This window comes from Alexandromys fortis, unplaced genomic scaffold (assembly GCF_014885135.2).
Source record: "Alexandromys fortis isolate MF-2015 unplaced genomic scaffold, M_Fortis_MF-2015_v1.1 scaffold_31, whole genome shotgun sequence".
Lineage (NCBI taxonomy): Eukaryota > Metazoa > Chordata > Mammalia > Rodentia > Cricetidae > Alexandromys > Alexandromys fortis.
Window position 1 is genome coordinate 10,585,907 of NW_026067974.1, and position 15,307 is coordinate 10,601,213.

Genomic DNA, 15,307 nt, shown 5'->3' on the forward strand with positions numbered 1-15,307 from the left:
AGAAGAAGAAGAAGAAGAAGAAGAAGAAGAAGAAGAAGAAGAAGAAGAAGAAGAAGAAGAAGAAGAAGAAGAAGAAGAAGAAGAAGAAGAAGAATTCTGACAGGTTAATTAAATTCATTCAAGTGCAATTTAAATTCTTACCTAAATGCCCTGAACACAATAAGCCAGCACTCTTACTAAGCAAATTTCAAGGAGGAGACCAGGGATGTAAAGAAGTCAGGGCATCCTGCATGTGACGCACAGCAGCCCAGGGACACACCTGGACATATTTTCATTTCCTCTTTCTTCCTTCCTTGAGCCCTCTAAGCCCAGTGCTTAAGACACCATTAGTCAGTCTGGGGAAATGGTGCAACATGGCAGAGATGAGGTGGAGGTAGGACAAGAAGAAGGGCGTCAGGGTAGAGAGATCCACGTGAAGGGAGGACGGCAGGGAAGAGAGAGAGCCGCGTGAAGGGAGGACGGCAGGCTAGAGAGAGATCCGCGTGAAGGGAGGACGGCAGGCTAGAGAGAGAGCCGCGTGAAGGGAGGATGGCAGGGAAGGGATCCGCGTGAAGGGAGGACGGCAACAGAATTGAAAGAAGCAAGATGAGAGGCCAGAGGGAGGAACTGGTACAGGGACTTGGGGTCCTCAAGAAGCACAAACACATGTGTGACTTGACTCAGCTCCCGCTTCGTAGACCTTCCAAAGAGCAAGGAGACAAGACAGCTCAGCCATCAGCCACTGGAAGAAGGTAGACTCTAGGAAGAACCTCCCCAATGTCTGGCCCAGGTAATGGGCAGTTGGGCCTCCTTCCCGGGGCTGATGATGGGACAGGAGTCTGCACAGTCCCGGACTATATACAGAGTTCAGACGCCTTACCAGTGCAGTGGTCCAAAGAGACAGAGGCAGAGGCAGAAATCCGGGGGGTCAGGATGGCAGGCGTGCATAACACATATACCACGTTTCTACACATATGTGCTCACATGACAAAAACCAGATGACCAATGACGACCATTACCTACCCAAGTCCCCAACCGTGCCTCTCCTGAGGGAGATGGACACCTGACGACAAGCAGGGGTCGGAGCTGTATTAGTGGCCGATTGCTATACCAGAAAGGCGTGAAGTGAGGCAAAAGGATGAGGGATGGGGACCAGAGAGGCGGGGCAAAGTGTTACTGTGACATTGGGAAGAGTGACGCCGAAACATCCTCCCTGTTGAAGGAGGTTTTGAGGAAGTGAAATAATAAAGTGTTTTTTTTGTTTTTTTTTTTTTTTTTTGGTTTTTCGAGGCAGGGTTTCTCTGTAGCTTTGGTGCCTGTCCTGGAACTAGCTCTTGTAGACCAGGCTGGTCTCGAACTCACAGAGATCCACCTGCCTCTGCCTCCCGAGTGCTGGGATTAAAGGCGTGTGCCACCACCGCCCGGCTAATAAAGTGGTTTTTTGTAAATTTTTATTTGTTTTCTTTTCAAGACAGGGTTTCTCTGTGTAACAAGGGCTCTGGCTCTGTTAGAACTCACTCTATAGGCCAGGCTGGCCTTGAATTCACAGAGCGCCACCTGCCTCTGCCTCCCAAGTGCTGGGATTAAAGGCGTGCACCCCCCCCCCCCCCCCCCCCCCCCCCGGCTGAGTGATAGAGTTTTAACAAGTTTCACAGAGTATGAAATTATATCCTCACCACCCCCAGACACCAAAGGAAATCTCCAGCAAACTGACTCTTCATAGGGCCTTGATGTAAAGCGTGTTATTTGTATTCTGGAGCCCTACCCGTGCCTGCAGAATCCTCTTAAATTATTTCCAAGCAGAGACTAAAGATGGACAGACCTGAGCAACCCGCAGGGTGACCACTGGATCCCAGAGCTTTCCGTCTCACACTGCTGGGACCCGCCTCCAAATGAGCATGCGTGTCTTCAGTATTCCTCGAGAAGCAGAGATGAACGGGATGCTGAGCCCCTGAAGGCCACTCGAGCTCACCCTGCCCCTGCCTCCCCAGACGGGCGTGTACACTGGTACTAACCTGTGGCTGTATTGTCAGCACCGGTGGAGAGAGGTAGGGATCAGCAGGCTGATGCACAGAAAGACGAAGGGCGGGGCCTCGGCTGCTCTGCTGTCCCTGAACTTACAGGATTTCTTATCAGTATCACGTCCACAGGCCTCAGATGAATCACACGAATCACACATGCTTCCGGAAGGACCGTGTTGACAGCAGAGAAGAGATCCACCCTTATCCCCCGTACACACATACAAGCACACTCATGGGTATACATATACACATGCGATCGACTCCCACTGCCTCCCTGCTCCCTAAAGTGTCCCCAAGCAACTTTCAGCCGCCACCTTCTTTCTCTCTTGACCCCGGCTATCCACACCTACACTGGCACCTGCCTGGCAGCTCCCTTGCCACCCCCTCATCTCTTAGGAGGCCAGGGCCCAGGGCCTGAGGCGGGGCACACGGAACAGGTTGATGCTGTTCTCCTAGAAGTAGGACAGAAAGGGGTGGGGCCGTTGAGGCAGGCAGGGTCTGAGGAAGCCTATGTCCCACCTCCACAGAGGCATAAAGTGGCCCGTCCTGGTAAGGGACAGTCATTCTGCCAACCTGCAGACAGAGCGAGCTCTGGGCCCTCACCCCGCCCCCAGCTGCCAGACAGGACCCAGCATCACTCCTTCCCTGGTAAGACTGGTAACAGCTGAGGAGGCAGGGGGACATTCTGGGGGTCTGGGGGAAACGCTGGGACTAAAAGGTGTGGGGTTTCTTGTCTTTTATTGTGGCCATAAAATTCCCCCTGGATATCACTGGGAGTTGGTATCAGGTATCAAGGTAGGCTTCCAGAGAGAAGAGAGAACCCTCTGAAAGCCTCTCGGATGGAGAGCACTTCCCAGGGCCGCTCATCTGGTCCCTGGAGGTTATCCTGTGAGAGGAAGAAAGGAGGAAGGGAGGAAGGGAGGGAGGGAGGGAGGGAGGGAGGAAGGAAGGAAGGAAGGAAGGAAGGAAGGAAGGAAGGAAGGAAGGAAGGAAGGATGGATAGTGAGGCCCATGGAGGCTAGCTGATGTGTCCGCTGCCACCCACCAGGATATTCTGGGTGTGTCTCTGGCTGCCCAGGTGATGTACCTGGACTTCAAAGACAGAGACGGAAGACAGTGAACTTCAGGTCCTCCTTGGTCCCTCTCACCCCACCATATCTCCCAGGGTCATGTTCATTCTTCCCTTCTTTCTACCCAGCACGGCACCTGGTGCTGATGCTGCAGAGGTGACTAAGGCCCATTTCCTGCCCTCTGGGAGATTACAGGAGGTGAGACAGGCAGGCGAACAGATGGTAACAAGATGAATTAGCAGGTGTTTCCGAAGTGGATCTACAAGGTGCCATGGGAATCCAGGCAGAGTCACCAACACGCCCAAGGGGTAAAGGGCTGAGCAGGTGCCCTGAACTCTCTATTGGAAAAGGGATGTAATGTAAGCAGGGAAAACCAAGGCAAAGGAGCGGGAACTGGCCTCCTTACAGCCACCTCGCTAGGAGGCAGGGGTGAGGGATGTTCAGGGTTCAAGCAAGTGTCCCCTTGCCAAGGAAAAGGCAACTGAGGACGGTACCCAGCTCTGACTGTCCACTATTGGCCCCAGTGGTGGTTGCTTCCTTTCTCTAGTGTCCCCAGGTTCTGGTTACAGTTGTCCCCTGGTATGAGAGGAAGCCTCACTTCCTCTATTGATGACACGCCAGCGGGGCTCCGTGACTGAGAAGAAATGAACATGTAATAAGAAAAGAGCCCTTGACAAAGGGGAGGTCTGGTGACTCCCACCAGCCATGTAAATTCTGAAACCCAGGATTCTTCATCACGAAATAAGGACTCCTTGGGTTCCTTCGAGACCCAACATTCAAAAACCCAGGCCTCTCTAAGGTCTTCCCCAGCTCTAGGAGTAGAGCCTGGTGATCCCTCTTTGCAAAGTCCCTCTCGGGTCTTGGGGTCCTCAGCGGCCACCTTGACTTCCCCCATCTCTTTCTCCACAGACACAATGACTATGTTTGAGAATGTCACCCGAGCCCTGGCTAGGCAGCTGAACCCTCGGGGGGATCTGACACCCCTAGACAGCCTCATCGACTTCAAGCGCTTCCATCCCTTCTGCCTGGTGCTGAGGAAGAGGAAGAGCACGCTATTCTGGGGAGCCCGCTATGTGCGCACCGACTACACGCTCCTGGATGTGCTGGAGCCGGGCAACTGCCCCTCAGGTCAGCCTCTCAAACAGGGCTGGGCTCTAGGGGTTCCGTAGGGCTAGGACCAGTCATCTGATCCTCCTAGGACTGTGGAGCTCTCTTGCCTGATGTGTTAGGGGTCACCAAGCCCACAGTTCTCTCTGGGTGCTGAGGCGCCATGGAGATGCAGCTCAGCTCAGCTCCTGGTTTTTTCCTCCTGTAGATCCCACAGATTCTGGGAACTTTAGCTTTAAGAACATGCTGGATGCCCGAGTGGAGGGAGACGTGGATGTGCCAAAGACAGTGAAGGTAAAAGGGACTGCAGGCCTGTCACGAAGCAGCACACTGGAGGTCCAGACCCTCAGCGTGGCTCCCAAGGCTCTGGAGAACTTGCACAAGGAGAGGTGAGAGGGTCTGGGGCTGATGGGCTGATGGGATGGGGTTGGGCAGTGCACAGATGCTCTGGACCACAGGTGGAAGGGTAAAACCCTCACCCTGACCTTTGCCAATGTAGTCTCCACAGGAACATCCTTAAAGAGAATTCTCCTGGGGGATGGGAAAGTAGCTCAATAGTGGGGTCTAGCAGGGGCAAGGGGAATCTTTTGCAAGCTCCTTCCTAGACATTGCCCCCATCATCCAGCACCTCCAGTATCATTCCCCCTCCCCCCTCTCACGCATGCATGCATGCATGAACACATGCACACCCGCAAGCACACATACACGGATGTGGACATTCAGATGTTCATATTCACTTGCTGTGTGACCTTGGGAAAGTCATTTCTCAGGGAACCTCAGTTTTTTGGGTTTTTTATTTTTTGCTGTAGCACAGTGGGAATGAATGACAGTTTCTATGGTTCCTTCAACCCTAAGACTGAAACATAATGGAAAAGGCAGAGGTCATAGTAACTGTTCCTGCCATAGACTGTCCGGAGCTCTCTCCCATAAGCAAGCTTCAGACTGGCTCCATCCACACACCTAGGGACCGCTGCCCCAGCAGACAAGGGATATGTCGGAAGAGATGTTTACACAAGGCACACGCCTAGCTTGACAGGGGACCTGACTTTCAAATAATTAAGTAGCGGTTGAAAGAAGCAGGTGAGGACTGGAGGGGCCAGAAGGAAAGGCTTGCAAGTCTGACAAGTCACCCGGGAAACACTTTCAGATTTCTGAGTTTAAGGCATCCTGCTATGTGCTGGTGTTCCTAGAGTGTCTATGTTCAAACAACCTTGTGGTGCAGGAAGGAGAAAGCTACTCTGCAAGAGTGATTATCCAGCTGGTGGCGGACAATTATCACCTTTAATCCCAGCACTCGGGAGGCAGAGGCAGGCGAATCTCTGAATTTAAGGGCAGCCTGGTCTACAGAGTGAGTTCCCGGACAGCCAGGGCTACAGAGAGAAACTCTATATTGAAACAGAAGAGTAATTATTCAATGCAAGAAGCAATCCGTGCATGGGAAGCACTCAGTTTGACTTGTGGCGGGGAGGGGCTTCTTGCTGGGGAAGCAAGGCAGGACCCTCACAAGGTGGTGGTCTCAGGTGGAGGCTTTGAACGATGGGAGCATGCAGAGAGAGAAGTGCGTTACGAAGACAAGCAGGTGACATGTCTCAAAACCAAGAGGGACCACGGGAGAACTAGCGCGACAGAGGCAAAGGAGGCGCCAAAGGAACGAGAGAAAGCTATAGGGTAGACTCAGAGCAGGTAGGAACCAGAAGCCAGGTCAAGGAGCCCAATAAGCAGACACCAGGGACACCCCGATGTGGCTCTGATGTGGCCCATGACCGACCTGACCAGAAGGAAGAAGTGTGTGTTAGACAGAGGAAGGCGGGGTTAGGAGAGTCTCAGGAGAGACCCTGTCCCGCTGCCCATCAGACATATAAAATGAGGACATGGGATGGGGGATTTGCCTCTGTGTGCTGTGAGCATGCTTTGTTGTTACTATTGGCTAAGAACAAATCTGCTTTGGCTTATGGCAGGACAGAATATAGCAAGGCAGGAAATCCAAACAGAGACAGAGGAGGAAAGAAGGCAGAGTCGGGCAGACGCCATGTAGCCACCCAAACTCGAATAATTACACAGAAGCTATATTTATCAACATGAGCTGGGAAGTGTGGCTGGAAGGCAGGGAGGAATGGGTGCAAGGCTTATTGCAAAGGATGATGAGATGGATTAAACGCATTAGCTGGGTGTAGAGTGATGGGGACAGGGTGGTGGTGAGGGTCTTGTTAAAGGTGACTCTGGGTCTTGACTTAGGTTGTGACATTACAAGACATTGAAGATGACAAACAGGAAGGCAGAAGCGAGGAAGTTCTGTAGGGCTGGCTGCCAGCTCCTAACATGGCACAACTGGAGTACTTACCTCCTGAGAATGGTCAAGGGGGAGCTGGGAAAGGGGCAGGAAGCTCAGAGAGTGGTCAGGATAAAGACGAACATGTGGCGGTCAGCAAGATACCGATCAGGATGGCAGGGATCGGGTGGGGAGATGAGGAGGCTGGAGAATACTCAGAGAGGAGGCATAAAAACAGAATCTCGGGGACAGGAGAGATGGCTTAGTGGCTAAGAGCACTTGCTGCTTTTGCAGAGGACCCGAGTTCAGATCTCAGTACTCACATCAGGCAGCTCACAAGCACCAGTAACTCCAGCTCCGGGGGATCTGATGCTGTATTCTTGCTTACACACACACACACACACACACACACACACACACACACACACACACCAGCAAAATCTCAGAGGACAGAAAATATTAAGGTTCCAAATCAACTGGAAAATGGGAGTCAGATAGAATGTATATGATTTAGAGCCGGGCGGTGGTGGCGCACACCTTTAATCCCAGCACTGGGGAGTCAGAGGCAGGTAGATTTCTGTGAGTTCTGGTCTACAGTGCAAATTCCAGGACAGTCAGGGATATATAGAGAAACCTGGTCTTGAAAAACTAAAAACAAAAGCAAACAAACAAACAAAGAAGAATGTATATAATTTAGAAGCCAGAAAGGAGAAGAAGCATGCAATTAGAAGCCAAGATACGACACAGTCACACTGCACAATTAGGGAGGGACACCCAGTACAGAGCGTGCAGGGCCATTGTGATTTCAGCTGAGGGGCAGAAACAGAAGACAAATTAGAAGAAATTAGTAATCAGAAAAATCATGATGGGATGGTGAAGACTAGACAAAGACAAATATCTTTGGAGATCTTGCCAATAAGGCGAAGGAAACAAGTTGGATGGTGGTTTGAAGGAGTGTTCAGGAATGGAAGCAGATCTTTTAGGGGCAGAGACATGTTTACATCCGGAAGCCTTGGGAGTGGCAAGAGGTGAGACTAGATGGAGAAGAGATGGCGGAGACGGGCCACGTCTGGGAAACAGAGGCAGGAATCGGTGCACCGCTTGTCCCACAAGTGTTAGTGCCTGAGGTTAATCCCCGGTGCCCACGTAAAAGGCGCACGTACTGTCCTGCCTCGGAGAACCCAGTGTTCTCACAGAAAGATAGGGCTCGGAGATGGGAGAATCTCTGGGGGCGTGAACTGGAGGAAGAAGGACGCATCTAGGCTGGTATACTCAGACAATAAAAGATCTTACCTTAAACAAGGAGGGAGGCAAAGATAGACACACCTGAGGCTGTCACCTGACCCCCATACTGCAGCACATATCCATGTACACACATCATATGTGCATACATACACGCACGTATGCGTGTGTGCATGCACGCATGCACACACACACACACACACACACACACAAACATAAAAAACGAGGCAGAGAGGAGTCTCAGACACATAAACAGAGGCCAAAAGAGGAGAACCTGTTCCTGGGTAGGAGGAGAGGAGGAAGTGACCACGAGGCCTTGATCCAGGCCAGGTGCTGCGCCTCCGGCTGTCTGCCCAGTTTATCTTGCACCTTGGGAGGTTGTTGGCGTCAGCTCTGTTTTATAGGTGAGGCAACGCAGACTCAAAGCAGCTGCCCTGCCCGGAAGCCGGAGGTCTGAGTTTGCAACTGTGGTCTGACTAAACCCTCGTTCCTTCCCTGGCACCTTACTGTCTAGATGCTAGGATTGATGAATTAAAAAGTAGACACCGCGGGGCATGGTGACACATGCCTTTAGTCCCAGTTCTTGGGCGGCAAAGGCAAGCAAATTTCTGTGAGTTCAAGGCCAGTCTGCTCTACAGAGAGAGCGCCAGGTCAGACAAGGCTGTATAGCGAGACCCTGTCTCAGAAATAAAATAAACGTTAATATAAAGCACTGAAGCTGGCCCTGGCGAGGAGGTGCTGAGTGACGTCCTATGCTTTTCCTGCCTCAGGAAACTGGCAGCGGATCACCCGTTCCTTAAGGAGATGCGGGATCGCGGGGAGAACCTGTATGTGGTGATGGAGGTGGTGGAGACCGTGCAGGAAGTCACTCTGGAGAGAGCTGGCAAGGCAGAAGGCTGTTTCTCCCTCCCATTCTTTGCTCCGCTGGGACTGCAGGTTTGCTTCACACATGCGTGCGCACGCGCGCACACACACACACACACACACAGGCTCCATTAACTCTGCCTGAATGGTGCCTACTCAGGATAGAGGACATGGAAAAAAAATATCCAAAGCCAAGTTGGCCACACACCCCTCTCCTTGCTTAGCAGTACCAAGCAGGGCAGGGTCCCGGTCCACACACCACAGACAATACGGAGCAGGCCAAGTGTTATTGAGTTTGTCCTCATCCCTCCCCTCCCACCTGCCAAAGCTGAAGAGCAGAGCTCCTGCCTGGTGTGGTGGGGGGGGGGGCGCACCAGTAATCCCAGCACTCTGAAGGCAGAGGCCAGAAGGGTCACAGGTTCAAAGTCAGTCTGGGCTACCTGGTGAGCCCCTGTGGTGGGGGTAGGTCAGAAAGTTCTGCAGGCAGTGGCGCATGCCTATAATCCCAGCACTCGGGAGGCAGAGGCAGGCGGATCTCTGTTTTCGAGGACAGCCTGATCTACAAGAGCTAGTTCTAGAACAGGTTCCAAAGCTACAGAGAAAACCTGCTTTGAAAAATCAAAAAGAAAAAAAAAAAGTCCTTACATATACACGAGACACACAGTGAAAGGCCAGAGGATGTAGGCTTGGACAATTCAGTAGAAGGAAGTACATCTCTTCTATCTCTACATACACCTAGTGAGTGTGTTCATGAGGGATGGGCTGGGATTGGGAGCCAGGGGAGGAGTTAGTCATGGAAAACTTCCTCGATGAGATAAGAATGGGGTAGTTGGTGCAGAGGAAGAGGAAGCAGGATGGTGCACAGGCAGGTGCTGGAGCAGGTCTGCCCAGTTCCCTTCACGTGTCGAATCCGGAAGCAGACATAGCACGGTAGAGGGTGAGCATTACTAGACCTAAGTGGGAAGGCTTCACGTCCAGACCACAGAGACCGACAGCTGGCGGTCCTGCTGGGGCCTCCCCAGAGGCTCTCAGCCCCGGCTCCGCACCTGCCTCCTGCCCCTGCTTTAATGTCGCCTATGTAGGACCTCAGAGGACTCACAGACTCTCATTGTGTAACCCTAGGGATCCGTGAACCACAAGGAGGCTGTAACCATCCCCAAGGGCTGTGTCCTGGCCTTTCGTGTGAGACAGCTGATGGTTAATGGCAAAGATGAGTGGGGTGAGCAAAGACCGGCACGTTCTCCCCTCAAGATAAGGGGTGCCTCCATCAGTGCGGGGGCATCCTGGTCCTATCTTGCAATGATTTGGGTGGATCGGGGAGGCAGCAGATTCTATTGCCCATTGCCAGAGACAGAAGAGGGGGGGACTCTGAGTTCCAGGTGTCTCTGGGTGCTGGGGAAGCCATAGGGAGTGACACAAAGACCAAACCAGCACGGCTTCTGACCTTAGAAAGCCCAAGGAGACAGATCCTGCTGCCAGTACTGGATTTCAGGAGAGAAAATGCTATTGTAGGCAAGAGCTTACAACTTCCAGCAGTAGGGTTGGGTAGAGAATTAGACGAGGCATTTGAGGGGCAGAATCTAGCCCTGAGCAGAACCCTTGGGCTTGAGGCTACAGAAGGAGGGGTGTGGCAGCCGGTGTAACTCTTGGGTGCCTTCTCTTGTCCATTACAGACATCCCACACATCTGCAATGACAGCATGCAGACCTTCCCTCCAGGAGGTAGGTGGGCCCCACGTCCCTTGCCCCAAATCATTCCCTAAAATCTCCCACCCTCTAAGAGCAGTGCACGAGGATGTGCTCTTGTTTCCTGGGCCCTCAGGCAGATAGAGGTATGGGATATAAATACTGCCCAAAGAGACAAAGAAACAAAGACGCCGTCAGGAACAGAGTGATCTGGAGACAGGGTGTGCTCCAATTGATCCAGATAGGTGTGCTAACAGGGTCTCCGGGTTTTCATGAGGACGCAGTCTTAACAGTGGCTTTAGCGAAAGGCAGCAAAGAGCTCGTCCTGACAGATGTGCTCTTTTTGTGTTTTCAGAAAAGCCAGGAGAGGCAAAATTCTTACGTAAGTGTGCCTTTTGCTTCACGACTTTCTTGACTCGGGTTCAAAACTCCTAATTTCCTCCCCCTTCCATAGGACAGACAGGGAAGTTAGTGAGACAGGTCTCAGCAAACCGCTATCCCTCAACTACAGAACCTCCCGTAGAACCTCCAACAGAAAGTTAGGAAAAAGCCACGGAAGGGGGAGATCTGTAGACAAGATGCCTCAGGCCTTTGTTGTCAAGGGCCCCAGTAGCTGCAACCTGTTTGCACAGGTATCTGCTGTCCAGTAACTAGGGCAGGAGGCGCTGAGTCACTCAGCTGCTGGTCGGACACCAGTTTGGTCAGACTGCCCTTTTCACATCGCCTTAGCTCCTCCGCTCCACTCCTGCCACCCAGGATTGTGTGGCCAGAACGGAGCCAGAGGATTCTGGAGAGGGCTGGGAGCTCAGAGGGGCGGTGCAGTCTCATGGTCCCCAGAGACTCACTGCCTAGGGGTGGCCGCCATTCCGAAGGATCATGTTCTTACCTGCCTGTTTACCTTCTTATTTTCTCAGTTATCCAGGCATCTGATGTTGGTAAGGAGTTTTGGGAATGTTTTCAAGACTTTGCCACACAGGTAGGAGGAAAGCATTAGCGGGGAAGGAAAAGAAAAAGGCCGAGTCCCAGGTCCTGAAATTAGAGCCACTTCCAGGAAGCCGCTCTCTCCAACACAGACTGGACGTACTTTTAGGATGCCGGGTCTCTAAGCAACCAGGCTGCAGCTCACTCCTTTCCCCGGATCCAGACCCTCACTGCTCTCTGAAGCAGCCCCAGCTCAACTGTCACTAAGCTGTCAAAGGCATCCTTTCCACAAGAGAAGGGGAAATAGGCTTACCCTAAATGGCTAGCTGGACAGGTTGAAAACACAGGCCAACTGAGCACTGATGAAGAAAGGGGGATGGGGGGGGGGCGGGAGTCGTGGGAATGGAGGCGTGGTTAACTGTTTTGTTAGTTGACTGCATGGGGTCCCGTCCGCCTTCTAGCTCCATCCTTCATGACGAGGCTTTAGCATAACTTCATAACCACACACCTTGGTAAAGAGGTCCGATTCAAGCTGGAAGCAGGGCACAGGGTGGAGAGGGGAGAGGGAGGTGTGACTGAGCCCGCAGAAACTATGTACTGGGTGGGAGGGGCCAGGTGAAGGGGCACCCGCGGCCTTGACTGTGCCCTAGGGGAGATGCCAGCGGTGTTGACTGTACCCCTAGGGGAGATGCATGACGACTTCGAGACTTTAAAAGAAGAGGTTCAGAGAGAGACTCATGAAGTGGAGAAACTGAGTAAAGTGGGGCAGAGCTCCCTGCTCACCTCCCTCAGCAACCTCCTAGGAAAGAAAAAAGAGCTCCAAGACCTTGAACAGACGGTGAGGTCCCCTGGGGAAAACAGGAAGTGCGGGGGAAGGCGCGCCTGGGTGGTGGTGGGCCGGTGCAGATGGGGAGGGGGAACAGACAGTGCACAGAGCGGCCAGAGGCTATAGAGTCCACAGCGGATACTTTCTCAAGGCTGGCCAAGTGTACCTAGGCTACTAGCCATCACTGGCCCCTTAGTCCCTGGAAAAGAGCACTGGCCCAGGGTTCCCGGAAGGCACGTGCACTCTCTGCTGTCAGAGTGTAGCAACAGGCCAGTGGCGCCCTCTGCTGGGTAACAGCTTGAACCTTCCAGAGCTCCAAACCCAGGGAACAAGGAACCTAGGTCCAGCGCTTTCCAGGACCTGACTACACAAAAAAGAAATATGAAGTGGGAGAGAGTCAGCCGGAGTCCAGAGGCTGTGTGTGCCAGGTGCTAGGTTAGACCCTTACCTGAGGGATTAATCACCCAGTTTTCCTCACAGCTCGAAGCAGCTCTGGACAAGGGACACGAAGTGACCCTGGAAGCACTCCCAAAAGACGTCCTGCTGTCAAAGGATGCCATGGGCGCCGTCCTCTATTTCCTCGGGGCTCTAACAGGTGAGTGCGCAGTGAGTCACGTGGTTTTCTGTTACAAGAATAAACCCTGTGAATGACTTCCCAAATGCATGAATGAGAGGATGCCAGGTGGTCTGTACTACAGTCGTTTGTATAAACACTTTTTAAAAATTGATTCCAGCTGGGGATGTAGTTCAGTATTGTGACGCTTGCTTAGCATACGCGATGCAACGCTAAGGGGCCCTGAGTTCAAACCCTGCTACTGGAGGGAGAGAAAAAAATCAGTCACCACCATTGGTTTTGTTGGTTTCATTCCTAGGAATTCAGCTGGTCCTTTATTTATTTATTTATTTATTTAGCTGCATATTTAAGCCTTCTGCCTAGAGCTAAGTTCATGGCTTCCATATTGCTGCCCACCTGTTAGCTTTACTTTCGGGGAGTAACCCATCACAAGGTGGCTCAATGAGTAAAGGCTCTTGCTGCCAAGCTGGGCCACCTGAATTCAATTCCTGGCGCCCACATGGTGGGGCACCACTGCAGCCAGTTGTCCTGTCCCTCCCACGTACACATCATGGCATGCACAGGAGAGTGCTTGAATGCACACACATACACACGTGCATGCACACACAATTGTGGAGGAAAAGTCAGACATGGTGGTGCACACCTTTAATCCCAGTACTTGGGAGGCAGAGGCAGGTGGATCTCTGAGATCAAGGCCAGCCTGGTCTACAGAGTGAGTTCCACGATAGCCAGAGCTACATAGTGAGACCCGTTCTCAGTAAATAAATAAGAAAAGAAAGAAAAAAAAGGAAGAAAGATAGAAAGAAAAATGCCAAACCCAAAGGAAACCCCTCAGCTATGACTTCCTTAACTCCCTGGGTTGTCACCACTGTGGGAGCTCATCCCTATAAGCCCAGCACTCAGGAGGTTGAGGCAGGAGGATCACTGTGGGTCTGAGGCCACGCTGGATTACAGAGTGAGTTCTAATCCAACCTGGGCTACAGAATGAGATCCTGTCTCAAAAACAAACAGAAAGCACCACTTTGTCTTCTCCCCAAAACTGCAGCAAAAGATTAGAATTGGGGTTTGCTGTGCCTTTTAGACAGGGTCTCACCATAGCCCTGGCCTGCCTGGGACTCACTATGTAGGATGATCTGCACTCAAACTCACAGAGATCCATATTCCGGCCTCCCAAATGCTGGGGTTAAAGGTTCATGCCCCTTACTCAGTCAAGGGTCACGACTTTGCATTTAGTGCCCAGCCAAGATGCGCATTATAGAGCAGGTGTTCAGCTGCGGGCGGATGGAGAGACGGACAGATGGATTCGTTGACTAGAGTGTGCAGGAATTCTGAAATGTCACTATTTGGAGTCTGTAGTTCCCTCTGGACCAGCAACACATTTTCCTTCCTCTGCTTTTCCCTCCAGTGCTAAGTGAAGCCCAACAGAAGCTTCTTGTAAAATCCTTGGAGAAGAAGCTCCTCCCGATGCAGCTGAAGCTGGTGAGATGCCAGGGAGAAGCCGCAGACGGGAGGGCACAACTGGAACCACTGGGAGTCTTATCCTAGGAGCTGTGTCTTCCCGCTCCCTAGGTGTTCGGGGTAATCAGCCTGCCTTTGTCAGGAGAGGGGCAGGGGGTTCGGTTCCTCCTTTTCAGGCCACTTTGGTCCCTTGCAGGTTGAAAGCACCATGGAGCAGAACTTCCTGCAAGATAAAGAGGGCGTTTTCCCTCTGCGGCCTGACCTGCTCTCCTCCCTCGGGGAGGAGGAACTGACCCTCACAGAAGCCCTAGTGGGGCTGAGCGGCCTGGAAGTCCAGAGATCCGGCCCCCAGTACACGTGGGATCCAGACACTCTCCCACGCCTCTGCGCCCTCTATGCAGGGCTTTCCTTCCTTCAGCTGCTGAGCAAGGCTTCCTAAGGCACCTTCTCTGCCGGCTTCCCTCCCGCCTTCCCGACCTTACTGTGCTCTCTGGAACTCTCCAAGTCACTAGAGTCTCCAGGATTAACTGAAATGCCATGTTCCTCATGCATTGTCACCAAATCCCACCTACCCTAGCATCTCTCTCCTTCTGTCCTCCATCTCAGTCACCCACTAAGCCAATCTCCTGATGCTTAAATCGTGAAGATACAGAATCATTCAAAATCTTTGCAAATTTGAGCCATTTCATTAAGAAAAACAAAGAAGCAAGCAAACATCAATTTCCCAGTAAAATCCTTCCCACTGTGCCTCAAAAAACAAATCAATCAATCAAACAAACAAACAAAAAACCTAGCCTTTCTGGAATAAATGGAAAATATTATATTATGTCGATCCTAGGACAAGCTGACTTCCAGTTCTTATGTAAAGGTATCAGTCATTTGTGCCAGGTAAAGAAGCAGACGTTATCCACGTGTTCGTGACTCTGCTCGCACTGTCCTCGGGCTGGCTGGAAGATGCTCCAAGAGCCCAGGAGGTTACAGTGCACACTGTCCGCTCTACATGCAGAAGAGCATCAAAACCGTATGAGTTCATCGAGGAGCCCATGTCCTCTAGTCCTGGGTGAGGGCTTGGGAGAGGGAAAGGTCTAGAGGCGGATGATATAAGCCCCAAACAAACAAACACAAGTTTTCAAGATGGTTAAGAAAAACTGCAGATGATCATAGTGAGACCTTGTTTTAAATTTTTTTAAAATATTTATTTATTATGTATACAATATTCTGTCTGTGTGTATGCCTGCAGGCCAGAAGAGGGCACCAGATCTCATTAGAGATGGTTGTGAGCCACCATGTG

The 15,307-nt window shown here is 51.9% G+C and overlaps 1 protein-coding gene across 3 annotated transcripts; it reads left to right on the forward strand.

Annotated features, from left to right (window-relative positions):
• The first annotated feature begins 2,571 nt into the window (after nt 1-2,571).
• Gsdma (gasdermin A) lies at nt 2,572-14,839 on the forward strand. 3 transcript variants are annotated; one of them, XM_050156917.1, is made up of 12 exons: nt 2,572-2,648; nt 3,980-4,198; nt 4,386-4,566; nt 8,459-8,624; nt 9,675-9,771; nt 10,226-10,273; nt 10,593-10,619; nt 11,152-11,172; nt 11,842-11,996; nt 12,465-12,579; nt 13,964-14,037; nt 14,213-14,839. In XM_050156917.1, the coding sequence occupies exons 2-12, from the start codon at nt 3,985-3,987 to the stop codon at nt 14,453-14,455; spliced, it is 1,341 nt and encodes a 446-aa protein (XP_050012874.1). In that variant the 5' UTR covers nt 2,572-2,648; nt 3,980-3,984; the 3' UTR covers nt 14,456-14,839. The 3 variants fall into 3 exon arrangements, with proteins under 3 accessions (XP_050012874.1, XP_050012875.1, XP_050012876.1); XM_050156918.1 differs by lacking the exon at nt 10,593-10,619; XM_050156919.1 differs by lacking the exons at nt 2,572-2,648; nt 4,386-4,566; nt 8,459-8,624; nt 10,593-10,619; nt 11,152-11,172 and having other exon boundaries at nt 4,019-4,198; nt 11,821-11,996.
• The last annotated feature ends 468 nt before the right edge of the window (nt 14,840-15,307 follow it).

Bases quoted from the DNA above. Each gene is read 5' to 3' on its own strand.
- Gsdma (XM_050156917.1), top strand. From the start codon at position 3,985: ATGACTATGTTTGAGAATGTCACCCGAGCCCTGGCTAGGCAGCTGAAC. The intron at 4,199-4,385 runs GTCAGCCTCTCA...TTCCTCCTGTAG, and splicing joins GCCGGGCAACTGCCCCTCAG to ATCCCACAGATTCTGGGAAC. The intron at 9,772-10,225 runs GTGAGCAAAGAC...TGTCCATTACAG, and splicing joins TAATGGCAAAGATGAGTGGG to ACATCCCACACATCTGCAAT.